Raw genomic sequence first — 27,838 nt, 5'->3', positions numbered from 1 at the left:
TTGGATTGAAAGATGCAAAGGTGATTGATATAAAATATGGAATGATTATGTTGTTGGGGTTTGCGACTTATTCTATCCACTCTCATGTATTTATGAATTCATCTTCTTCATTAATGTTAATGCCACTTTCCAATTTCCCTTAAACCCGATGTCTCGGTGAAGAAAGCCTACTCCTAATTACTAGTTTACAGTGTCTTATATCCCTAGCAATTAATCATGCATTACATTCGCACATAAGCTTAAAGGCAACCAACCCTCCTATCCCTATGTCTAGGTAATATTGCTTTTGGGAGAATTTCCCCAGTTCTAGATTTTCTCATATGTGTCCATAGTGACAAAATCAATAATCATGCAATTGAATGAGTTAAACAAAGCATGCATAGAGTGTAGAGGAAAAACCCTAATATTAATGAAGTAAAGCATTTTATAAAAAGAATCAATTCACTACATGAGAGATTCAAAGGATTACATCGTTTCCCCCAACAACAATGGAGGTTTAGTTCACCATAGACATGGTGAAACTAGATGAAAATAATGAAAAGAATGAAAGATAAAACCCTAAAAGTTGAAGAGCGGAGCTTCCGCATCCAAAATCCGCCTCTGAGGGGTGAAAGGAGTGTATTTTCGCCTCTTTCTGTCCAAAGATATGAACCCTAAAACGTCCAAAACCTTAAATAGTTCATTAAAAATACAAAAAATAGCCCAAGCCCACGTCATCAGCGCTCAGCGCCCTAAAAGGGCGCTCAGTGGTAGCTACAGCACTCTTTTGACCCTCAACGGTGGCGCCCAAGCGTGAAACACTACTTTCAGAACTAAGTTGGTGCTCAACGGTGGCACCCAGGTGTGAAACAGTGGTTGCACTTCCGGACTGGCGCTCAGCAGTGGCGCCCAGGCGTGAAACAGTGGTTCTTCTATGTGCCACTTTTCCATCCTTTCATGACTCTAGCTCCTTGCTACTTCAACTTCTTCATCCAATTCATCTTAATTCCTGTCAAAACAAGGAAAAATAAGCATAAAACCCATTCAACTCTCTTATTCTCATAACTTAATCAAAAGCATGATTTCAAGCTAGTTTCTAAGTCATAAAGGGTGTTTTTAATATCAAACTTAAGTATAAAAATAACGGTTTTTCAACCGTTATCAGGTAAGCTACCGATAAAACAACCATAATAATAAAAAGATATAAACACATTGAATATATCAACCATAAACCACCTCATACCCAGCAGTAATAACAACAAGATTCCTAATCCTCTAACACAAAAACTTAATCATAATGAATTACTCAATCATCAATCCTTGATCTTCAATCCTCAATCCTTGACCCTAGAAGCTTGTTGTCATCACTAAGATCTCACCCATAGACCCTTGGCCTATCCACTCATTAGCGCCTAAGCTAACTACTTACTATAACTATTATAGTAATTGTGCTATCAACATAACATCACCTAAAGCATCTCAAATATTATGATCATCATCATAGACACACTACGATCATGTCTATCACAGTTATAAACAACACCATGAGCATCACCATACCATAAACACTACAATGGAAAGAGTCTGTCTCACTCTTGTACCCTACCTCACCGACTGTAGCCAGTCTTATAGCCCACTTGTAGTCTCCACTACGGGACATCTGTAGCCTCCCCTACAGATCATATGTAGCCTCCCCTACAAATATGATCGAGTAGTCTCGCGATGCAGCTAATGAACATGTAATCCTGCCACATAAGGATAATGACCACGCCTTCACCCCACACAAGGAAGACTCAATACCTGAACAACCCTTCGAATGCACAAGGCAAAAGGAATGACCTATCCGCAGATAGCACCAAGATTTATGAGGTACAACAAGTAGACTTATCCTCCACTCTAATGCTCATCAATCACATACTCAAATATACCTCAACATTTACTCATGCTCGAATCCTCAACCACAAGTCAAACTTAACCATTAACCTCAATCTCTGATTATCATCACGTTCCACATCTCCTTACCTAGAAACATCACGTAGGAAGGGATAATCGATTATCATCCCAGATAATCGATTATTCCCGCAATCATACTCAACATGGACACGCAGATAATCGATTGTAACTAATGATAATCGATTAATTCCGAATCGAAACACATTCTAAACATGATTCAAGAATTCAAACATACATACATCAACCCTAGATCACGTGGCAACATACTTAACACATCATACATTCATTCAAGCTCCACATACCCATGTAAACATACTCCAACACATATAATACATCACTTGAATCATCCAAATCCAATCATTAACATGTTATACCCCAAATAAACCTAATTATAATGTATATGAATATTACCACACCCTTACATTATATATTTGCATGAAAAGCCCCAACCATCATAACTTTGTTCTCTCTTAGCATTAAAACCTCTGTTGGGATAACCCAACAACCCATACATAAATTTATACGGAAAACCCAACACAAATATTACATGAACCCTATGTCCATGCATACACAAATCCTTGTCCATCAATATAACAACATATAATCATGGTTTAAACCCTCGGATGGTCCTCATATTTATATGGGAATCACAAATGGGTCATCGTTTTTTTTCGGTCTCAATTGGGTCATATTTTTTGTAAAAATGAGCCAATTTTACCCTAACCGTTAAGTGCTCTCAGACGGCGTTAATTTTAGCTGAGCTGTATTTTATATTTTGATGGTGTGGCATTGTTGATTAAAATTCAATGGCTGATGTGTTTTAAATCACTTTCCACGGTCATGGTGAGAACAAGGGTTGAGCAGTCCCTGTAGAGTTCAGCGAGGTGCTTCCCGATGGCAACACCAAGGCAGGCGGAAAGGAGTTGGATCAAGAGGCCCATGGTCGTTGCCCACATCAAAAGCCATAGGCCCATGGTCGTTGCATACTTTTGATCTGTTATTGAATATTGATACATTTATACTACTGGTTGGATTCAGTTCTTTAATACTCAAAGTATTTTGTCTTTATCTTTTTTTGGTGTCTTTTTCCGCGGCCTGCTTCCAGAATTTTTGTTTAATAATGTTACTCATCTTTTTACTTGTACTTTGAACATGCAGCATCATATCCGAATCCTCAAGGGGTACAGAACGAGCATGATCCAAATAATACAACTGTGCGTACTTCTTTGCAATATAGAAACTGCTCTTCTTTGTTCTTGTTCATGACCCTAGTTTAATTGCAGATTTTTGTCGGCAATTTGGATCCTAATGTTACCGATGACCATTTGAGGGTTTATGCATCAGGAGCTGTGCAGAAGAAGCTTTGCAGGTTTTAAACGGCACACTTTTAGGTGGACAAAATGTTCGGCTTTCATGGGATATATCTTTGTGTCCGTACCACCATCCTCTATAAATTGCAGTTACACAGAAACATACAAGTTTTAAGTTTTTTTTAAGCTAAACAGGGGCAGTTTTGAAAGCACTGATCTTTATTGTTAGCAAAATGATGAAGATGAACTTTTGATGATGTCCAAATCAAGTCAAGAAAACCCAAGACTCATGAAGAATGATTTTTGAAGACTTGTAACTTTTGTAATAACTGTATGAACATAGGAAAATAGTGGTTTTATGTTTGCATTCAAAAGTGATGTAAAAATGAACCAAGAAGCAAAAACTGTGCAGTGCTAATCGATTAACAGAGGTCAGTAATCGATTGTTCCAGAGACGAATGGAGAAGCACAGCACTGCATGCTAATCGATTAACAAGGGCTGTTAATCGATTAGCGTTAATCGATTAGCAGAGGCTGTTAATCGATTAACAAAGTGAACGTTTGAAAAACTAGTCGTTTCTAGAGCCGTTGGACTATCCGTTGGTGCGTTAATCGATTAACCACTTAAGTTAATCGATTAACACAGTGAGAAAGGCTGAAAACGAAAAATGGAAGAGCCTTTGGATGAGTCTATAAATAGACTCTCATTTCCTTTCAACAAAAAAACACAGAAACTCTTCCCTTGTGCTCAAATACTCAAAAATTCTTGAGACTTGTGTGTTCTTGTTCGGCTTGTGAAACTTGTGTCTGTGGAGCTGGTGAAGTGCTGCTACGGTGATAGAGGAAATAGTCGGTTCATCCTTGGTGTGTCTAAGGAGGTGTTCGGAAGAGAATCATCCTTCGTGAAGTATTCGGAGGAGGTGTTCATCCTTCGTGAAGTATTCGGAGGAGGTGTTCATCCTTTGTGAAGACTCAAAGGAGGTGTAGGTTCATCTCTTGTGGTATCAAGAGAGGTGGTTTCTAAACTCTTACAAATTGTTTCTTTGTGATTGTAATTTGTAATTGTTTTGTGATTAGTGAATTGTTTATCTTGCTTTGAGATAAACGACTGGACGTAGGATTGGTAAGATCCGAACCAGGATAAAATCATCTGTGCAAATTTCTCTCAACCTTACTCTCTTTATTTGTCTTTATTAATTGCTTGGTAAGTTTAATTGAGTAGAAATTAAAAGGCACACGTTCGTATTAAAAACCCTCTTGGTTTGTTATTCCACGCTAACCATTCCGTTGCAGCCGCTTCTGACAATTGGTATCAGAGCTTGCTTTGATAGTAATTCAAATGGCGAGATCGTATCAAACATTCGTAGAGGGTGCTTTGATGGACAAATTTGTAAGCACCAAAATATGATGTCACAAACTTGTTTTTCAATCGGCAAGTATGACCGAATCGTTCAAGTAATAAACTTGGTAAGACCAAGTATCGTTCTTCCCAAAGGACTCACGGCCTAGTTTAGTTGTGTGGTTTCTTGATTAACTAAGACTTACAAACGAAATATTTGGATTATATTATGCAAAAGACGAAAATAAACATGTATGCATGTAATTTGATCAATGGCAAAGACAAAAGATAAACACTTTCAATGAAATATATGAATGAATATGTTGTTGGGGGTCAATTTCATCTCATCCACTCTCATACATTTTAGGAATTCAACATTCAAATCATCATTGTTAATGCCACTCTCTAAAGTACCATTCTAGATGGCTTCTCCCTAATCACGAGTTCATACAATTCCTAGCATTCCTAATGATTAGTTCATAAGTGCAGGAGCTTAACGACAACCAATATAATATTGGGAGAAATTCCCCGGATCTAGACTTCCCCGTACGTGTCCGTATCGACAAAACCAATAATCATGCATTGAATGAGTTAAACTATGCAAGCATTGAGCAAAGAGGAAAAACCCTAACTAATGATGAAAGAAAGCATAAATCTTAGATTAAGATGCAAGCATAAATTCCATATATGAGAGCTTCAAGAGATTACATTGATTCCCCAACAAACATACAGAGTTTAGTTCACCATATTCGTGGTGAACCTAGATGAATTACAATGAAAGTATGAAAGAATAAACCCTGAAAAGGTGAAGAGGTAGCCTGAGCATCCAAGATCCTCCTTCAAAGGGGTGGAAGAGAGAGTGTTTGCCTACGTTCTGCCAAAGATCCTAACCCTAGGACGTGCAAGTCCTTATATACTATTCTAGAGTTACAAAAGATTACAAAAGCCCAAGCCCAAAAAGTGCCGCTCAGCGGTAAATACCGCTCAGCGGTGACCTCGCTTCACTTTTCTTCCCCTCAGCGGCCAGTTTGCCCCTCAGCGGACCTCCCGTGACCTCCTGAGTGCCGCTCAGCGGTAAAATGCCGCTGAGCGGTGCCTTCGACTTCTCTTTTTGCACTCTTTGCTTCCTTTTATGATTCCACTTCTCTTCTTCTTTACTTCTTTCACTAAATTCACCTTAAAACCTGCACAAAAACACTGAAATCAAGCATAAACCTGTCCAGCTCTCTTATTTCTGAAAATATAGATAAAAGGCATGATTTCAAGCTAGTTTCTAAGTCTAAAGGTTGCTTTTAGTATCAATTTTAAGCATGAAAATAACAGTTTTTCAACTGTTATCATGCTTCTATCCATAGACCACCACTATTCACAGGTGAAAATTACGCATTTTGGAAGGTCAGAATGCAAATATTTATTGAATCTATTAATTGTGATATTTGGGATGTTATTGCGTCTGGCTTTTCTGTTCCTACTGACAATACACACGAACCAAAGCCCCGTGATCAATGGACCATTGAAGAAAAGAGAAGATCTCAGAATGACGTAAAAGCCCAGAATATCATTGCATCAGCGTTGACTGTTGATGAGTTCTACAGGGTCTCTGTCTGCAAAACTGCTCAAGAAATGTGGGATGTACTCAGAGTGACGCATGAAGGAACAGATGATGTAAAGAGGGCAAGGAAGAACTCTTTAATCCAAGAGTATGAAATGTTCCGGATGAAGCAAGGAGAAACAATTTCAGACGTTCAAAAACGCTTCACCAACATTGTCAATCATCTCATTGGACTGGGTAAGTCATTTGATACCGATGAACTTAACATTAAAATCTTGAAGTCTTTAGACAGGTCGTGGCAACCAAAGGTGACTGCAATCTCGGAGTCACAAAATCTCAACACCATGACTATGGCGGCACTTTTTGGAAAGTTGAGGGAACATGAACTTGACCTCGGAAGACTAGATGAAGAAGAAGCAAAAGCAAAAACTAAGAAAAAGAGTCTAGCCTTGAAATCTGAGGTAGAAAGGAGCAAGAGCAAAATGGAAGATGAAGATTCAGAAGATGAAGAAAATTTGAGACTCATGATAAAAAGGCTCAACAGGTTCTTGAAATCAAAAGACAAAGGAAGATTAAAATACGAAAAGAATGATAATCCAGTATCTTCCTCAAATTACCGATGCTACGGCTGTGGAGAAAAGGGGCATCTAAAACCAGACTGCCCAAATCAAAAGAAAAAGAAAGTCTACATCGCATGGGACGATGACAACGAAACAATTTCCGATTTGAGCGATCTAATGAAGAAGAAAACATCTGTTGAGTGGTGAACGACGACGCTGGAAGCCAAGTAAGTACATCTAGCGATTCTGATAATTATAGTCAAATTAGTGAAGATGAATTGCATGAAACTTATGTTGCTTTAATAGTAGAATCTGAAAAATTAGATAAAGCTCATAAGAAATTGAAAAAGGATTTCAAAAATTTAAAATTAAATTTTGAAAATATTTCTGAAGAAAATAAAAATTTAAAATTAAATTTTGAAAATATTTTTGAAGAAAATAAAGATTTGAAAAATAAAGTTTAATTTTTTGAAAAGGGTAAATTTACTAGTAGTGATGAATGTGCATCTTGTGTTAATTATAAGAAACTACTAGATGAAACAACCTCAGGAGAATGTAGTAAAAATAATGAAAATAAGGTTGTTAAAAATAAGTATGTTCCTAGAATTAAAAATAAACATAATCATAGAACCCGTAGAACTTGGGTAGAAAAAGGAACAACTTATAGGAACACAAATGTTGTATCATGCTTTTATTGTATGAAAAAGGGTCATACTTCAAATAAATGTAAAATTAAGCATTATGGTGTTCCAAGTGGTAGATATGTTTGGGTTATAAAATGATTTCTTTTTTCTAAATCTAACCCAAAGGACCCATACAAAATAGTTGGGTACCAAATGTTTCATATTTAAGAATATTTTTTAAAAATGTTTTTGCTTTAAACATTTGAAATAGAAGAATGTGTGCATGTTGTCTTTGATAAAATGTATGTTGTTTTTCCTTAATATTTCTATGCATATATCCTTTTATTAAGGGGGAGTATAATTTCTAATAAATTTAGGGGGAGCAATTATACATCACTTTTTAATAATGATCAAAAAGGGGGAGAAATATTTAAAGCCTTAAACTTATTTCTAAGTTCACTAACAATTGTTTCTTCCTTAAGTTGTGTTTTAAATACAGATTATTACCAAAAGCTTTAAATCAAGAAGTTTTTGATCATCATCAAAAAGGGGGAGATTGTTAGCAAAATGATGAAGATGAAGTTTTGATGATGTCCAAATCAAGTCAAGAACAACCAAGACTCATGAAGAATGATTTTTGAAGACTTTTAACTTTTGTAATAACTGTATGAACATAGGAAAATAGTGGTTTTATGTTTGCATTCAAAAGTGATGTAAAAATGAACCAAGAAGCAAAAACTGTGCAGTGCTAATCGATTAACAGAGGTCAGTAATCGATTGTTCCAGAGACGAATGGAGAAGCACAGCACTGCATGCTAATCGATTAACAAGGGCTGTTAATCGATTAGCGTTAATCGATTAGCAGAGGCTGTTAATCGATTAACAAAGTGACCGTTTGAAAAACTAGTCGTTTTTAGAGTCGTTGGACTATCCGTTGGTGCGTTAATCGATTAACCACTTAAATTAATCGATTAACACAGTGAGAAAGGATGAAAACGAAAAATGGAAGAGCCTTTGGATGAGTCTATAAATAGACTCTCATTTCCTTTCAACAAAGAAACACAGAAACTCTTCCCTTGTGCTCAAATACTCAAAAATTCTTGAGACTTGTGTGTTCTTGTTCGGCTTGTGAAACTCGTGTCTGTGGAGCTGGTGAAGTGCTGCTACGGTGACAGAGGAAATAGCTAGTTCATCCTTGGTGTGTCTAAGGAGGTGTTTGGAAGAGAATCATCCTTCGTGAAGTATTTGGAGGAGGTGTTCATCCTTCGTGAAGTATTCGGAGGAGGTGTTCATCCTTTGTGAAGACTCAAAGGAGGTGTAGGTTCATCTCTTGTGGTATCAAGAGAGGTGGTTTCTAAACTCTTACAAATTGTTTCTTTGTGATTGTAATTTGTAATTGTTTTGTGATTAGTGAATTGTTTATCTTGCTTTGAGATAAACGACTGGACGTAGGATTGGTAAGATCTGAACCAGGATAAAATCATCTGTGCAAATTTCTCTCAACCTTACTCTCTTTATTTGTCTTTATTAATTGCTTGGTAAGTTTAATTGAGTAGAAATTAAAAGGCACACGTTCGTATTAAAAACCCTCTTGGTTTGTTATTCCACGCTAACCATTCCGCTGCAGTCGATTCTGACATTTATGACCTTGTTGACATTCAAAGAAGAGAATGGAAGATGAGGTGCTTTGTCGGCGGAGGAGAAGAAGAGTTCGACAAACGTGCCCCCAACGACGGCTTTTTTTAGTTTGAGAGGGAGAAAGGGTGTGTGTCTGGGGAGCGAGGGTTTGAGGATGGGAGTGGGAAGAAAGCAACTTGGGCGGAGGAGGAGCGGAAGAGGTGAAAGGTGATCAATGGTTGGAGGAAAGAAGAAGCGGTGCCACGTGGATTTGATTTTAAAACACATCAGCCATCAATTTTAATCAACAATGCCACGCCATCAAAATATAAAACACAGTTCAGCTAAACTTAACGCCGTCTGAGAGCATTTAACGGTTAGGATAAAATTGGCTCACTTTTACAAAAAATATGATCCAATTGAGACCGAAAAAAAACGATGACCCATTTGAGATTCTCGTATAAATACGAGGACCATCCGAAGGTTTAAACCTTAATTTATCTATCAATATTTTCCTCTAATAATTTTCCTAATCTAATAAGTCATTCTAAATTATTCTTAGAGTTCTATAACTTTACAATCATATTTAAATTATATTCTATTTAACATTAATCCTTGTAAAATAAACTTTCCCATCTAAAATCTAGTTCAAAATGTTCTTTTCAGAATAATTTCTCAAATAATTGAGACTTCGGGAAATTCCCTCTCCCAAACTCTATCAACTTAGATGTTGGTACATATTCTCTACTTGCTTGTAAGAGTTCTTAATTTGAACTAATAATTTGAAATCCCTTGCTTTAAGCTACAGGCTAGGTTTGCCAAATTCACAAATCCCTGTGTATTTGTCAAATAACTCATTTAAAATATCTAATTTGAAAGCTTTTGAATCTACTTCATATCGTATTTTCTAGGATGTGTAAAAAAATTTAAATATTATTTTCGACATTCCGTATGGAAAAAATATATTTAGAGACAAAAGGTAAAAGTATCTTTCTGTTCGGTGGTTGTGCGACAAAATATTTATAAATAAAAAAATAATTTTTTAAAACGATAAATTTATAATTTATCAGTTCTAAAATGATAACTTGATAAAGTAGACAAATTTAGTAAAGTAAATAATAAAACGACCTAAGTTTTATTGTACAAATAAATTTATGTTTTCAGTTAAAAACATGCAATTATAATTTTAGATTTTTTTAATTTTTATTAAAAATCGTAGTACTTTTTTTTAAAGTTAGATAGACTTTTTCTTCATTTGAATAAATTATTTCATTTAAATGAGTTGATTTAATAAATATTATTTTAATTAAATTTTTACTTTTTGCAAAATTATTTTTTACTTATCAATTTAGACCACTGTTATATTTAATTTATATTTTATGATTTTCATTGTATAACATTAAAATATTTATTAATCGCTTCAATTTATAATGTTAAATCTGAATTATATAAAGAATATTAAATTAGTATTACAAATACTATAATAATTAATAATATTTAAATAATTGAAATTAATAATACTAAATAAAAATATAAATAATAAAAATATATTAAAATATAAATGATAGTAATTGGGAAAAAATAACTATAATATTTATCATCTAAAAAAAGTTTATGCTTTTAAATATATTTTTTAAACACAAACTAAGTTAGTAAGTGACTTAATAATTTACCATAGATAACATATTTTATGAATATTACAATATCATTTAATTCATCTTTGGTTACAAAAATCAATAGTACCATTTGGATTGAAAAAATATTTTTAAAATTATATTCTGATTAAACAATCATATAAACGAAATTTTAATAGAAAAAAAAAACTTTGAAAGAATCATTCCTAAAAAAATTAAGAAAGAAAACAGAATGAAAGTTTGAAGATTTCCAGATTGTGATCATATATATTTTTTTGGAAAATAATACTCGAACAACCAAATTTGACAACATTTGAATACGGCACACGTGTCAGCCATTGAGCGGTCCACGTTTTAGGGTGAAAAAGCTGCTGCATTCTGAGAAAACCTGGTTGAAGTGTGACGTGGCGAGGGACGGGCATGGGCAGTTTAGGGTGAGCGTTCGAAATTTGAAATGATATTCGAACTTCGTAGAGAGAGAAGCGGGCGCGAACATTGGAGACGCTCAAACGTGACCTAGACAGAGAGACAAGAGAGTTGGAGAAAGGGTTGACGAGCGACAGAGAGAGAGACCGAGTCCGCGCCGGAGTGCCGCCATCCACTGTTGAAGGCCGTGTCGGAGAGATCGAACGCCTCGAGCCCGTTCCGTTTGACGGCGCCGCAGCTCCGACGTCGAGCGCTCGATGCGAACACAGCATCGTGTTTCCTCCGTTCCGGCCCAGCGACCTAGGGAGGCGTTGAAGGTGTCGCATCGTCCCAGGTGGTTCCGTCCCTGTCCCGGAGTGCCGCCGGAGGTTCGCCGGAGTGTGGGCTGTGAGGTGGACCAAAAAGAGGGGTTTTCCGCACTGTGAGTTCCACCGACACCTTAGGCAAACCGTCTCCGTTCCAACCGCCACACGTCGTCTTCACTGAAGGTTGGTTTTTTTTTTTATTTTTCAGTGGAATGAATGTTGAATACATGGATGATGTTGTTTTTGGATTGGATTTAGTGTTGTTCTGTTACTCATTTTTATACAAGTGTTGTGGTTAATCTTACATTGTTGCTGTAATTCTGTTCGATTGGTAGTCATGGATTGCAATAACGAAGAAGGTTACAAGAATGTAAGTATATTTAACAATACGAAAAGTTTAACCTTTCTTTCAAAACAGGGTATGATGGTTTAATTGTTTGAAAATGAATTGTAGTTGCGGTTGCGGGCATGAAGTCACACAAAACCGATAGTGGACCTTAATTCCATACTACGCGACAGTCATAGGACACGTATCGAAATGAATCTGTTCAAGTTGTGTGTTTATATGAACAGTCCAATTGACTTCTGCACTCCTTTGTTGAAGGAAATGGTTAGACGTTGGGTTAGCCGCAACGAATCTTTTGTTTTGAAGCAAACAATGGTACCATTTACAGTAGGCGATGTTTGCATGGGTTTAGGGTTGGGTGTTGGTGGTTTAGATGTAAATTTTGATGATGACTTTGATGCTGTTGTTTGTCATCAATTTTCGTCAAAGTCATTCACTGTAAAAGATGTCATACATAGGATAAAGTTGTTAATACAAAATAATGAGACGGATGTTGATTGTGTTTGTCGTTTGTATATTTTAGTTTGTTTTATTGTTTTCTACTTTCCTAGACATTCAAAGGCAGTTAGTAACATGCCTTTTAGAGTATTAGCTAACATTGATAATTTGTACGAATATAATTGGGCAAAAGCTGTGCACACATTTGTGGTAAATAGTTTAGGAAATGCTTCAAGGAAGATAAGGCAAGGTGACATAAGGGACCTAGGTCTTAGTGGGAATGTTGCAGTGTTGCAGGTAAGAAATTGAAAATTTTATTACATTTGATGTGGGCATAATTTGTTTATTATATGATTAATGTTTTGGTTAATATTTGTTTTTTAGCTATGGGCGGTTGAACGTTTGGGTTTAGCGGACGGTGCACATGACATTGTCTTCCCGCGAATAATGAATTGGCGTTCGCTTAAGTTAAGGTGTAACAAAATAGAGGAATTGTTTAAACGGAAAGAGGTAAGTTAGGTGTTATTTTAATTGACATTTTTTTGATATGTAGTACATGAATTGTGTATTTTTGTTATTAAATGATTACTTACATAAGGATGTTTATAGATATGTTGGGAGTGGTTTTTGCGGGACGAGGACCGTCAAAACTCAATCATTTGTGCGGCCCTTCATTTGGAAGAAGGGTCAATAGCGGAAGATGATGGAGATGAGTTAGGGTTAAGTTGGGAACAAGTGGTCATGAAGAAAATTGAAGACAACCAAAGAAAAATGGTTGCAATGGATAAAGATTTAAGAAGTTTGGCTACATTGGTAGGTGTTGGGAAGGAAGATTATGAGAAAGGGAATGATGGTAAAGAAGAGGATGGTGATGTTCATGGTCATGGTGGGGCACATGGGGAAGGGCAATGTTTTCAAACATTCACGTATAGTGATGTGGGTGGTTGTTGCGAAGGACTGAAGGATGTCGTTGAGGACGTTATGGATATTGGACCTGTTGTAAGCACTGTGCCACTACATGATGACACTGAGGATGATAATTTATTGAATGTAAATCGAACACAGTTGTACAACATGGTTATTCCGTTTAAACTTCCTTGGAGGTAATGAATTTCACACTTTGACAATTCTTAAATTCCATTTATTAATACTGTGATGATGAAACATGTTGACTTATGTCATATTTTTGTTTCAAGGGTTGTTTCTGAAATTTCCGGTCAAACATTTGGAACCCAAGAGTGTTATTCTTTTGGACCTAGGATGCAGGTTGGCAACACGGTAATAATGAAATTTGATGTGTGAATTTATGATTTATTTTATATGTCAGTTGAATTGTATAGTATTAAGAAGTTGTTGGTTCTGTAGGGGATTTTGTTTGCCACATCAGTGTTCATGTTCTTTGAAAGAAGGAGTACTGGAGTAGTGAAAAGGATATGTTTTAGTCCATTATATGCGGTAGGTTAAAATATTAGTTGTTTTATGCTCCTAATAATCAATTAACATGAGAAATGAAAGCTAACCGTGTCAGTTCCTTGCATACCCATGTTTTAATTGAGTCAAGAAAGAGAAAGAGTAATCGGAAAGTTTGGACATTGAATGACTACTCTTACTACTTCCAGTCTAATATCATCGGATTTGATGACATTGTTAATGCCGAATTTGTTAGTGCAATTACATTTCATTTAAGTTATTTGGAGAGTATGTTTATGGCTATTCGTAGTTGATGGTGTGATATTATTTTTGTTGTAGTTGTTTGTCCCAATTATCCATGACGGCCATTGGTGGTGCTACGCTGTGAAGATTCCATCATTGGAAATGTTTGCACTGGACTCTTTTGGGCACAAAAGAAAGGAACGACAAAAGATTGACAATGTCATTGTATGTATAGTAATTGATGTTTACTTTGTGATTCCAAATTTATAAGGGAAGTTTGTTGTTTCCATGCACATAATCTTGCATTGCTTTTTGGACATTTATTGAATTGTGCGGAAGAGAACAAACCATCATTGGAGGTACAACACTTGCATACTCCAATCCAACCAAACAAGTATGTTTGTAATGTTCATTTTTGTAAGTATAATATTTTATTGTATAATTCATATGTTAAATATCATAGTCACGTTGTTGGACTTGTTTTGATGTAGATTTGATTGTGGAGTAATTGTTTTGAAAATTATGGAGTTGTGGGATGGCATTGACAAATATGAAAGAAAGACAATGCCCAGTTACACAACTGTAAGCTGTCTATATTTCTATGTTGTGCATCGTGGATAAAAATGTTGCTTTGGATTAATGTTTTGTGCATTATTGTGTTTGCAGGAAGAACTACAACAAGTTAGGGAGAATTATGTATGTCAATGGATTTTGGATGTGGACAACGTGCGGAGGAATGAAGTCTTGGAAGATTTAGGCATGTTGTAAAATGTAGGGGATTAATGATGTTTGAACAGTTGTTGATACATTTGATATTTATGTATTGGTTGCACATCCAATCTGAATTTTGAAAATTTTGAGAAGGAAATATATTTGGTAGTTCAAATTAAGTGATTTGAAGTTATTTGACTTTCACGTGCAAAACGTTTTATCCAGGTACGTATTGGTCCTGTGTGTCCAAAGAATTATACCAAAGTAACGACTTATTTTGACTTTGGTAACAGTTGTGGTCCTGCAGTTGGATCGTTACCAATTGAGGTTGGTGTGGGACGATTTTGTTAATAAAATGACAAATCATTGTATCGAAATCAATGACAAACACAAGCAATGAGGGAGAACACATTAGGCACCCCTGAATGAGTGTGGTGAAAAAAGTTCGCATTTGTGTGGGAAAAGTTCAACCTAAGTACCCACTTATTTAACCATTGGTAGCAGCAGTTGTGGTCGTGCAGCTGCAGCGTTACCAATTGAGCTTGGAGTGGAACGAATTTGTTAGTTAATACATTCCCAGATAATTGTTTAAATATTAATGACAAATACAACACATGACCTACACGACATTAGGCACCCCTAAATGAATGTGGTGTACGAAGTTGACCTTTGTGTGCAAAAAGTTATATCTAAGTCCCCACTTATTTACCCTGTGGTACCCGTTCTGGTGGTGCAGTATAAGCGTTAGCAATTGAGCTTCCAGTGGCACAAATTTCTTAATAAATTAAGAAATAATTGTTTGGAAATTGATGACAAACACAAGGAATGATATGTGAGGACATTAGGCACCCCTAAATGAATGTGGTGTACGAAGTTGACCTTTGTGTGCAAAAAGTTATATCTAAGTCCCCACTTATTTACCCTGTGGTACCCGTTCTGGTGGTGCAGGTGGAGCGTTAGCAATTGAGCTTCCAATGACAGGAATTTCTTAATAAATTAAGAAATAATTGTTTGGAAATTGATGACAAACACAAGGAATGATATGTGAGGACATTAGGCACCCCTAAATGACTGTGGTGTACGAAGTTGGCCTTTGTGTGCAAAAATTTATATCTAAGTCCCCACTTATTTACCCTGTGGTACCCGTTCTGGTGGTGCAGGTGGAGCGTTAGCAATTGAGCTTCTAGTGGCACGAATTTCTTAATAAATTAAGAAATAATTGTTTCGAAATTGATGACAAACACAAGGAATGATATGTGAGGACATTAGGCACCCCTAAATGACTGTGGTGTACGAAGTTGGCCTTTGTGTGCAAAAAGTGAAACTTAAGGACCCACTTATTTAGCCATTGATACCAGTGGAGATCATTAAATAATTGTTTGGAAATTACGTAGAAGTCGAACACATTAGCCAAATTTAATTGTAACAGCATGACGGAAAACAGAATGTGTGTAAATGTTTAACAAGAAAACGTTCGCATCAGGGACTAACAAGTTTCCTTAGTATGTCATCTATTTCGTTTGATGAAGTGGGGTTTTGTGGGATGATTAGGACGGACGAGTTGGTTGTTGGGTGTGTTGTCCTTGCATACAGGCCTTTTAGATATGAATTCAGCTCAATTTGTTTGACATGAACGATGTCGGATGGATCCAATACCAAATGCTGAAAGCAAAGCAAGGGTAGGTAAGGTGGGTGACAATGAAAGCAAAACTTTGGGTGTATGTACATCAACGACATTGTCGATGGTCAATGATGCCTCTCACATGGATGGACGTCTGCATTGTAATGAAGAGGTTCGACCTAGTTGTGAAATTGACGGCTTACTTGTGCGCAGTCCTGTAGCTGTCAAACGCAAAGGCCGACCCAGGACAAAAAGGTTGCAATCAACAGTTGAAAAAATTACAAAAAAGAAAAAGTCTCATGCTACTAAAACCAAACATGCAAGGAATTCCAATGTCAGTAACAGACACACATGTCGTTTGTTTTGATGTACTTTCTTAGTAGTCAAGTTCATTGATTTAAACCTTAACTACTACTCTTATTTCAGGATACAAGTAACCAAGACATAACGGACGTCCACAATGTTCAGGAACTTCCAAATGAGGATATGTTTGAATCTCAAGTCACCCAATCAGAATTCATGTCTTTATTGACATCCGGAGAATACATCGTTCACAATGATGACTTTTCACCAAATACTTATACACACCTTTAACCCATGCACTGTGGGTATAAACTTATTTTTTGGGGTATGTATGGTGTTCAATATTTTGTGTGTCCTTACATTGAAATAAATAACATTAATATATTACTTGGTTAGATTTATTTTTCATGAATATGGTTACTGAGGAATGTTTAATACCGAACAGTGTGTTGAATACCGAACGTTGTCCAGATGATTTCGCATAACGCAAAGCATGGACACCGAACGTCCTCCAAAACAAACGTCAACGAACGAGCGTCAACGAACAAGCGTCAACGACCGACCGCTAAATCACTACCTACTCTTGAGTTCAAGCTTCCACTTAGGCGGACCACTACAAAACGTGCGTTAACGAACGCTCTGCCATAGTAACTGCCGAACGAGTTCACATATTTAGTTAACAGAGCGCTCGTTGGTAACTTCCATAGCGTTCCCTGACGGCTACGAACGTTCAGCAGTTGACGTACTGTTTACGTTGATTTGACCGTTGCCATGCACTTTGTTGCATTTTTATTTCGTTCGTTAAGAGGCCGTTCGTTAACAGGCCGTTCCTAAAGAGGTCGTTCGTTATCCATGGTAACCGTTCGGCCCATTTTTAAAGCCATTCGGTTTGTGCTTCCAATCATCCGTCTTTACTTATGGTTCAGTTTTGACTTTAAACCTTCCGCGTCCTGTGCTTCCTTGGTATGACGCTCGTTATGTAGCCACCGTTCGCCCATTCTTAGCATCGTTCGTTTTCTTCGGCAATGATGGGGTTTGACATGTGCTCTACTTTTGACTTTGAACGTTCGGTTTGTCAACTTGGTTCTTAGGACCGTCCTTATTTGGCGCCCGTTCCGTAATATTCTTATTCGGAGAACGTTCGTTCTCAATGTTAGTAGCGTTCGTTCTTAATGTGGTTTTTATTCCTCTGTTATCCATTTAATGTACCCCAACCACCACGTCATAAACTATTACGACTCATTTATTATGAAATAAATGGTTGTTGAAACGGTTCAACACATTTACTGCTTCGTGGAACGGATTCAAATTCCACATCTCCCAATGCCATTCAACGTTCTTGTAACCAACCAATTAATTTACTCTACCAATTCATTGGACACGTCTAACGGTTCACTGTTCTGACTTTTCGTCAAACCTCTTCATTGTGTATATATATTTGTGGTTTAGGGTTGGGTAAATGGAAAGAGCCAAACATATTGGTTTTGCTATTTCAAGTTATGGTTGCCTCAACCTCCGCTCTAACATTACGAGTCTTGTGGAAATTTGGATCCATCCACTTTTCTCATTCGGTAAGCATGTTCTTCTTAATTAATTTCTTCTCATGAAAGTGACCTTATACTTGGTTAAAACTTGTGCAGGACATTGGGTATGTTGATAGGCACTTTGCTGCGGCCTTTCAAAATGAATTAGGACCGACATGGTCCTTGCTGGACAACAATGGTCACACGCATGTGGTGACTTATAACATGGATACCGTCAATCCAAGAATAACTAATGGTTGGGGTCAAATGAGAAACATATACCCTGAAAGATTGAACGATTCCCACATAAGCTTCGACTATGTGGGTAATAATAATTTCCATATCACCATATATTTCGGTGCTTGCTCCCAAGAGAGTAAGGAATCCTTCATTTATGATGGTACCAATTATCCTGATACGTCATTGTTTTCGGTGAAGTTGACAAAATCACAAGCACGGGGAAGTCATTTGGTACGTCGTCACTAATTTTTTATTTTCTAATATATAGTTGTCATAAATTGGACAATGTGATTTACTTCATTTTTGTTACTGCCACAGGACTTGCAAATTGCATTTGGGAATCTTATCAGGACCAAAGGCTTGACACAAGTTATGCTCCTTGGACAGAAGGACGGCGTCATGTGTAGTGTTTTGGTTTCTGTCACTCGCAATTCCACAAAGTTTGGCAAAGGATGGAAGGAATTTTGCACGGAATATGGGTTGAAGGAGGGAGACGTGCTAGTCTTTGAGGTTAACAATCTTGGAAATGACATTTTAGTTGAAGTTTATATTAATGGATGTCCCTGTACTGTGATACATCCAATCTCAGTGTAAACCATAATGTACATTACGAATTCATGTTATTGTCTTTGAATTTTTATGATCTAATGAAAATGCAATTATTACTTATTTCTGTCAACCACGTTGGTCTTCATACAATTGTTGTACTTCAACTTCAATAATTTTGACTTAACTTCATTTGTTATGGTAAAAAAGAATAAATTAATTAATTCATTAAAACCATTGCAATAAAACATTTGTTGTCAAAATGATCACTAACATTTCCCATTTACTGAATAAAATAGTAATAAATAATGAAAAGTAAATAATATTTTGGAACATGAACTAAAACATTCTAACAAACAAAAGGTTTATTACTATAAATTTCTTAACCTTTTACACATCAAAACACATTCAAAGAACTTGATTTAATGTTCATCCCACTTCATTTGAACTCCCTGCTTCTGTCATAAACTATTACAGACAACAAGAATGAAATCATGACAATTCAAAAAAGGATTCCAATGTTTTCAAAATTAAAACAACTATTTCAACATGATTCCAAACATGATAACATTATCTAAAACCGAAATTCGTAATGTAATACAACTTATTGAGGTACTCATTTTTTTCTTCTAACACCTGCAGTATAAGGACTTCTTTTTACGACACTCTTAACCCGTATTCGGGGTTGCGCTTTCATACGATCATACATTGTGCTTTGTTGCATTTGAAATCCACGTTCAACCACAGGGGTTTGCTGGTCATGCTGAACCGGTGTACTTTGACAACCATCTTCACTTCCCCACAACGGTTCTTCCACAAATTCTTCATTCTTATCTTCATTTTTTGCTTTAACCAACTTTCTTAAATCGTTAATACTACTTTGCATGTCCGCGATTACCCGTGTTTGTTCTTCTACAACAAAAAGTAATTTTTCCTTATCTCCTCTATTTTGCTTCTTAAATGGAATACCAAATTTCTCACAAGCGTCTTTCACCATACCATAACAAAGCTCCTCTTTGGACACACCAACATCAATAACAACCTGCAATGTCATTAACAATTTTTGTTTCATAATAACACAAATCATAAATAACTTTGCACCTTCCTGTAATCAACAACTACTCACCGATCCCTTTGCCAAAGCAGTTTTGATAAACTTATCCCCAATATTCATATCAATCCAGTTCAACAACCTTGGGAATTTTGTTACCCGTGTACTGTAAATGGACTTCGATGTCACAAAATGGTGACAAAACCATACCTGCAAATGTTTAATCCATCAACTAAGACAATAAAAATTATTCAAACAATAAACAATTATTGTCTTTCACTAACAATTACATAACAAACACGTACCTGCAACAGGTAAGCACATCCTTGAACATGAATATAGCTTTTGGTTGTTTCATTCTTCATTGTTGTTGAAGCACTACACACACTTTCAACAAAGTACTGAAAAACTAAACTGCCCCAATTGTACTTAGCCACACACCCCAACTCCCAAACAAGGTCAAAAATGATTGGAAACACTACTCCACTTCGATTCAAAAGCAAGAACTCTGATATCCCTACCAATATATACAAGCTGCAAAAATGTTCTATTGGAAAATTTTCATGTTCCTCTAACAAAAAGTCATATACCATGCTGACATCCACTTTCCCCTCAGGGAAGTACTCCCTACAAACACTACGATGCCCAACTTTATTTAAATCTATCACTTCACCAACAATAGGCAACCCTAACGACAGACACACATCAAATTCAGTAAACTTAATAACTTTGCCCCCAAAATAAAACCCACTCATGTTATCTACCCATTGACCACATAACTTAGATAACAAATTCCGACCTATCTTAATACAACTTGGCAAGTATAACAACCAACCAAAAACATTGTTCTCAATGTAACCCTTGTGCTCAATAGTCAACCGTTCGTTCAAAACACCTATCATCTTGGTTCTGCAGTAGTGTCTGAACACTAACTGCATACGAAGTCATGCTTACTAATTAAATACAGTCAAACAACAAATGTATGAAAATGAAATACAATCCTACGTACCTTCTTCCTTCTATCACTTCCTTTGTCACTTTGTTCACCAAGTTCTTCCTCCATCACACTACACCAACACAAAAAATGAAATTACATTACACCAACACAATCAACTAAAACAACAAATTGGAAATCATAACAAACATTGTCAGCATTTGTTAAAACACAACAAAAAAGACAACAAAAATATAATAGTCATTAATTAATTCATATAATTCGTGCCTCATAAAACAACATTTTCAAACACTCATGCTACAGGAAGAGAACTGGTACCTTAGGCAAAATAAGTGGGTACCTAGGTGACAGTTTTTGCTCAACACCGCCAACTACGTCCACCACTCTGGTTTTCAAACACTCATGCTACAGCAAGAGAACTGGTACCTTAGGCAAAATAAGTGGGTACCTGGGTGACAGTTTTTGCTCACCACGGCCAACTACGTCCACCACTCTGATTTTGGGGTGGCTTGTTTGTTTTCCCTCATTTTATCTACTTCTAAGTAATCTGGGAACACTCATGTTAACATTATTTCATATAATTCGTGCCACATAAAACCACTCTGGTTTTCAAACACTCAAGCTACAGGAACAGAAATGGTACGTTAGGCAATATAAGTGGGTACCTGGGTTCCAGTTTTTGCACACCAAGACCACCTACGTCCATCACTCTCATTTTAGGGTGGCTTGTTTGTTTTGCCTCATTTCAGCTACTTCTAAGTAATCTGGGAACAATTTCTTAACATTTTATTAACAAAATCGTCTCCCATAAATATACATTCTCTAGGACCCTAGGTTCACCAACATCACTGCTACCAAACCCGAATGAAGTGGGTTATTAAATTCCATTTTTTGACAGCAAGGCCAACTAGGTCCATGACTACCAATCGAACAGAATTACAGCAACAATGTAAGATTAACCACAGCACTTGTATAAAAATGAGTAACAGAACAACACCAAATTCAATCCAAAAACAACATCATCCATGTATTCAACATTCATTCCACTGAAAAATCAAAAAACAAACCAACCTTCAGTGAAGACGACGTGTGGCGGTTGGAACGGAGACGGTTTGCCTAAGGTGTCGGTGGAACTCACAGTGCGAAAAACCCCTCTTTTTGGTCCACCTCACAGCCCACACTCCGGCGAACCTCCGGCGGCACTCCGGGACAGGGACGGAACCACCTGGGACGATGCGACACCTTCAACGCCTCCCTAGGTCGCTGGGCCGGAACGGAGGAAACACGATGCCGTGTTCGCGTCGAGCGCTCGACGTTGGAGCTGCGGCGCCGTCAAACGGAACGGGCTGGAGGCGTTCGATCTCTCCGACACGGCCTTCAACAGTGGACGGCGGCACTCCGGCGCGGACTCGGTCTCTCTCTCTGTCGCTCGTCAACCCTTTCTCCAACTCTCTCGTCTCTTTGTCTAGGTCACGTTTGAGCGTCTCCAATGTTCGCGCCCGCTTCTCTCTCTACGAAGTTCGAATATCATTTCAAATTTCGAACGCTCACCCTAAACTGCCCGTGCCTGTCCCTCGCCACGTCACACTTCAACCAGGTTTTCTCATAATGCAGCAGCTTTTTCACCCTAAAACGTGGACCGCTCAAAGGCTGACACGTGTGCCATGTTCAAATGTTGTCAAATTTGGTTGTTCGAGTATCATTTTCCATATTTTTTTATGATTTGATTCAAAATAAAACAGAAAGAGATTAGAGGGAATCTATGACAATTGAGAATAATAGATGATGTCTCTCACACTGCCTTTCCTGTTGACCTTCCTCGCACTCTCTCAAGCTCAACCACTCTCCGATGACCCTCCGCAACCATCAACAACTGTATGCATCGTCGGCGCCGGCATCGGCGGCTCCTCAGTTGCCCATTTCCTCCGTAAATACTCCCCGGAGTCCACTCCAGCCACCGATATCCGAGTGTTCGAGCGTAACGGCGTCGTCGGGGGCCGCATAGCCACCGTGACGGTTGCGGGGGAGACCTTCGAGGCCGGAGCCTCCATTCTCCATCCTAAAAACCTGCACACAGTGGATTACGTGAAAATTTTGAACCTGAAGATCAACGAGCCTGATTCGGATCCCCTCTCTCTCGGCATTTGGAATGGGAAAAAGTTCGTTTTCAAAACTGTTACTCTTAGTTCCAATGTTCCTCTCATCAATAAGCTTCTTGAACTCCCATTTGTCGATACTCTCTTATCGCTCTTTAATTCCGCTCGCATGTTCCTTCGCTACGGCTTCTCGCTCTTCAAGATGCAAAACTTCGTTGAGGTATTTCAACTGTTTAACCGTTATACTTACTAGGTGGTTGAGTAAATTACTCAGTTATTATTTAATTACTTACTAAATGAATCTTTGTCAATGGTGAACTTGTTTACAAGTATAGATACAGATTTTACACGTTCAAATAATTCATTTTTAGTGCTTAATTTGCATACACAAGTGTACTCCTCATCAAAAAAAAAAAGAACTGATTTGCTGAGGAATAATACAATCACACACACTGACGAGTACTCACTTGGCAACACAAGCTGATCTCGTGAAGAAAGACTTCAATTTCATTTCTACAGTACACACACTGTTAGAAAATATTTTTACATAAATATCTAATAGGGATTTATTTTGTAGTATAAATTAAACTCTTTCTTAATTAACAAATTACCTGTATTTAAGTTAACCAACAATGCAAAAAAGTTTAGTTAGTGAAAGTGGGGAGGGGAGGGGGATGTGAAAAAAAAGTTTAATTGACAAATTACCTGTATTTAAGTTAACCCCAAATATGTATTGTTTCCTGACGAAGCTTTATTTAATTTAGAGTGCTGTTGAGAGATTCTTAAATTACTATAAGGACACTAGTTCGAGACCCATTTTTGAGACTGTGGATGAGATGCTGCAGTGGGCTGGTCTATATAATCTTACTACAAGGACTTTGCATGATGAATTAGTGGATGCTGGGTTGTCTAACTTGTTGATCGACGAACTAGTCACTGTAAGAATTCCTTTGATCCTTTCAAATGTATATCTCAATCACTATTAATGTTTCGGTGATTCTGCTGAGTACATTGATAGCACTATTTTGGTTATGATTTGCTAGCAGTCATTGTGGTAGACTAGTGGTGCTTTGTTATGAAGGATTGTCATTGTTTCACTGTTAACAGAGTTACAAAACTGTTTTTTGTGTACATATGACAGAACACCTTTCTTTTGTTTGGTGGGGTGGGGTAGGGGTTGGAGAGGGTTATTAAACTACCTACTTAACGACGAACAATTTGGGAAGCCATGAGCCCATGGCCAATACTTCAAAGAACCTGACTAGTTTTCAGGATTTGTGTTTGCAATTAATATTAATGGTTTTATGTGGAAGTCATTGTTACCAGAGAGCAAACGATTTCACACAAATAATTGATCAATATCTAAGATTTAAAGTAACTGATCAGAAGATGGACTTCTGTTCGTTTTATTTATGCAGGTCATCACACGTATTAATTATGGCCAGAGTGTCTCCATGAGTGGGTTGGGAGGGGCAGTTTCTCTCGCAGGATCAGGTGGAGGATTATGGTCTGTCAAAGGAGGTAACTGGCAAATGGCCGCTGGACTGATTAATCGGTCAGATGTTGCACTACACCTGCACGAAGAAATAAAATCTGTTGCTGACCTTGGAGATTTTTATGAACTCAACTCAACAAAAGGAAACAGTTATAAATGTGAAGTTGCTGTGGTTGCTACACCATTGGATGAGTTAGATATTCAGTTTATTCCCCCAATTTCGATTCCTGAGAGAAAAATGCAGCACACATATACAACTTTTGTCAGGGGCTTTCTGAACCCTGTGAGTATTTGAGACTCGAGGCATAAAATTACTGAGATTAGTATTTGTCTGTTTTGTATGTCTTTTCCTTTTATGGTGGTTGGTGTTACGTCTGATGGATTTGCTTTCTTGTGCACTAGGCATATTTTGGTCTCAAGGCTGAGACAAAAATTCCTGATCTTGTGGGCACAGTAGAGGATCCTAGCCTTCCATTTTCATGCATTGCAGTTCTCAAGAAGCACAATGAAAAAGAATCCACTTATAAATTATTCTCTCGTCAACCAATGGAAGACACATTACTGGATAGCATCTTCAGGTAATAATATCTGCTACTTGTTAATTAATTTCCCGTTCCTTGACACTGAAATTATACTACTGATTGTATACCAAAGCCTTCTTTACAAACCTGCGCTGTTGGAAAAGAAGTCTAGTCCATAATAATAACAATGTGGGCTCTAACAAATCATTAGAATTCAGCTTCTCTAAAATGAGCACCTCATTTTATAGGTAAAGTAACTAATCTCAATCGTTGATAGCAAAATCAATTTTCGACGTTACATGCACATATATAACAAATCATCTGTGTTGAATTATCAACTGCTGATTCTTTTTTTCAACTTATATCACTTGTACTTGCTTACTTTAAAGAGCCAAACCCAATTATTTAGTCCTAAGGTGCAAGTTGGACACATATGGTTTCGAACCTGATGTTGACATTTACTTGTTGATCTTTGCATTAACTGTTGAGCTTTCTATCAAATGTCGTCCCGTTTCCCTCCCTCCTACAAAAACGAGAAAAAGAAAACTTGAACAAGGTCGTAATATTTTGTTGATTGGTATCACTGGCAGTGTGAGGAAGGAGACTATTCAGATAAACTGGGCTGCATATCCTCATTACCATGCCCCAGAAGTATTTGCACCATTTATATTGGACAAGAGGCATCTATACTACGTAAATGCATTTGAAAATGCAGCTAGCACCATGGAGACAAGTGCCGTGGCAGCTGAGAACATTGCCCGACTCATACTGTCAAGATATTTTGGCAAAGAAATTGTGAATTCATCCAATTTGTCTGCAACTTCTCGAGGAGAGGGTACTCATTTAGATTTATGATACATTGATTTTAATTTGTAAGATATTGTTAGTTTGGGTGATGTTGAAAGATTTTATGTAAATTGCATATGAGAATTTGGATAATCATACAATGTGTATGTACTGGCCAACAAAAAAAAGATACTCCCTACAAACAAAAGCGACTCATTTGCCTGTTTATTAAGAAAATGGAGGGAGAAGTCAAACTTAATACAATGTTTACACTTTGATGCATGCGGCATACACGCAAAATACTCCATCCCCTTGTATTTTGTTAATCGATGATGTGTGTTAATGTTAAGATTCCAATGGCTAATGAGGGTTCCCTCACCATGGGGTTGGTTTTGTACACATATCTAGTAGTAAGCAGTTCTTTTCATTTGTAGTAATTATATTTATCTGCGAGTAATTTCTTTTAAATCCTGATTTCTAAGACTATTATAAATGCGTTTGATGCTTAAGAGGTTCCTAGATTTGTTGACAATGTTTTAGTTTTTATGCTTAATTTTTTTCCTACAATGGAAACCTTGCATTTTTATCCCAACAGCCTGTTGTGGGGTAATATGGTTGAAATTGCAATCATGGGAATGATATTGAGTATGGAGTATTTGGTTAAGTTTTTCTTTCTTTCTATTTTTACTGTTGAGTACAGAATACCAGTTTAGTTTTAATTTATTTTTGTTTATAAAGTTTTATACAGGAAATAATGTAACTAAAATGTTTATTTCTATATAATTTATAAAAAATATTGAAAACTAGAAAGTAAAAATAAACCACTTTTTTCCATTTTTTAGTAATCATGGTATGGGCATAATAAGGATATAAATCTTGGATCAAATGGTTAATGTAAAGATCTAAAAAGTTATATTTTAGAAGTGATAATAATTCAAAAATAGTAAACATTGATTATTTTAATATTAATAGTTTTGTCATGAATAAGTTTTATTATTTTAAAACATGTCATAATGATTTGGATCTAACTAAAGGACCCGTCACAAAAAGCATGGCTAAGAAGATCCAAGAAGGATGGGAGACAACATATGCCAAAGAATCACTTTTCAACTTGTTCACATGTAAGGCATAAAGACTTGTTCAATGAGCTTTGTTCCTCATTGCTCAACTAACTACATCAGAAGTTGCTCTGTGCAAAACATTAGAGCATTCTAGGCCTAGCGAGCTACATCTTGCCCAATGACTTTTTCCCTTGCTTAACACCCACGTTAGAGAGAGAGCTCAAAGTAACATGTTTTTCTCGTTTTTCCCCACTTGTTAAATATGTTTTCATGCACTTACATGTGTCATGTGATTCCTGCATTGTGCCTGATGATCAGGAGGGTAGATTAGGGTATACATAAAGGTTGAATTCACTATAAATCAATGATCCACCCTATGTAATTGATTCTTTTGAGAATTGTATTGAAATATTGTGGAGATCACTCCAACACCTTTCTCTGCTTAAAAGTCACTAGCTAGAGAGACCTTGAGTCTCCTCTAGCCTCCTTCCCTAACTAGGCAAGCCTACCTAGTCTGAAATTTACCATACACACCACATCCAATGCATTTTCATCTCTCTGGAATACAATCTTCTGCTGCATTTTCAAACCCCTTTTTGCACTTGATCACTGCATGCTTTAGCATGGTTTCACCGTTCAACCTTGAGGTAAGCCACCAAGCATCATCTCTCTAGAAACCATTTTTCTAGAGTTCTTTGTCTTCTCTTTAAGGGTTTTTCCTCTTTACTCATCTGATTGAAAAATTGAGACCGATTAGCTTCTCCGCTTGTGTAAGTTTAGTTTCAGCTCTTTTTCTTGGTCTTTTTTGTTATATGTTGCATGTGAGCATTCATTCACTTACATGCGTCGTTTTAGTTATCTATATGAATCTTTATTGATTAGTGGTTCTAATAGTGTATCTTGATCATATTTGTGTATTTTCTATGTGTAGATAGGATATCTTGTGAGGTTGAAAGGGTTTGGGATTCTTTAAGTTCATTTATCTCTTAAGTAAGGAAAGATAATTGCATTGTTTTATAAAGTTATAGATATCTTAAAATTGTGATTTTCATGATCAAGTTGTATGATGAAATTGAATCTACTATTTTGTTTTAGATGTTTGTCATGTTGTTTGTCTTGGTTGAGTTTTTTTTAATTGGAGAACTTAGAATCTCATCAATTGAGCCAGTTGGTATGTGCCTTAATATTAAAAGT

General features: G+C 36.8%; 2 protein-coding genes across 2 annotated transcripts; both read left to right on the top strand.

The window, feature by feature from the left end:
• Window positions 1-11,250: 11,250 nt before the first annotated feature.
• LOC108330374 (uncharacterized) lies at window positions 11,251-14,503 on the top strand. The gene is made up of 11 exons (XM_017564859.2): window positions 11,251-11,414; window positions 11,872-12,108; window positions 12,196-12,379; window positions 12,467-12,592; window positions 12,692-13,185; window positions 13,279-13,360; window positions 13,448-13,537; window positions 13,702-13,743; window positions 13,832-13,899; window positions 14,227-14,317; window positions 14,402-14,503. The coding sequence occupies exons 1-11, from the start codon at window positions 11,251-11,253 to the stop codon at window positions 14,501-14,503; spliced, it is 1,680 nt and encodes a 559-aa protein (XP_017420348.2).
• Window positions 14,504-22,431: 7,928 nt separating this feature from the next.
• On the top strand, window positions 22,432-25,865 carry LOC108330593 (farnesylcysteine lyase). Its single transcript, XM_017565083.2, has 5 exons — window positions 22,432-23,001; window positions 23,546-23,719; window positions 24,200-24,559; window positions 24,679-24,854; window positions 25,388-25,865. Exons 1-5 carry the CDS (start codon window positions 22,468-22,470, stop codon window positions 25,650-25,652), a joined length of 1,509 nt encoding a protein of 502 aa, XP_017420572.1. The 5' UTR covers window positions 22,432-22,467; the 3' UTR covers window positions 25,653-25,865.
• Window positions 25,866-27,838: the final 1,973 nt, after the last annotated feature.

The sequence above is a fragment of the Vigna angularis genome, chromosome 4, assembly GCF_016808095.1.
Source record: "Vigna angularis cultivar LongXiaoDou No.4 chromosome 4, ASM1680809v1, whole genome shotgun sequence".
Classification (NCBI taxonomy): domain Eukaryota; kingdom Viridiplantae; phylum Streptophyta; class Magnoliopsida; order Fabales; family Fabaceae; genus Vigna; species Vigna angularis.
Note: the sequence above shows the minus strand (reverse complement) of the source record. Positions and strands in the feature narration are given on the sequence as shown.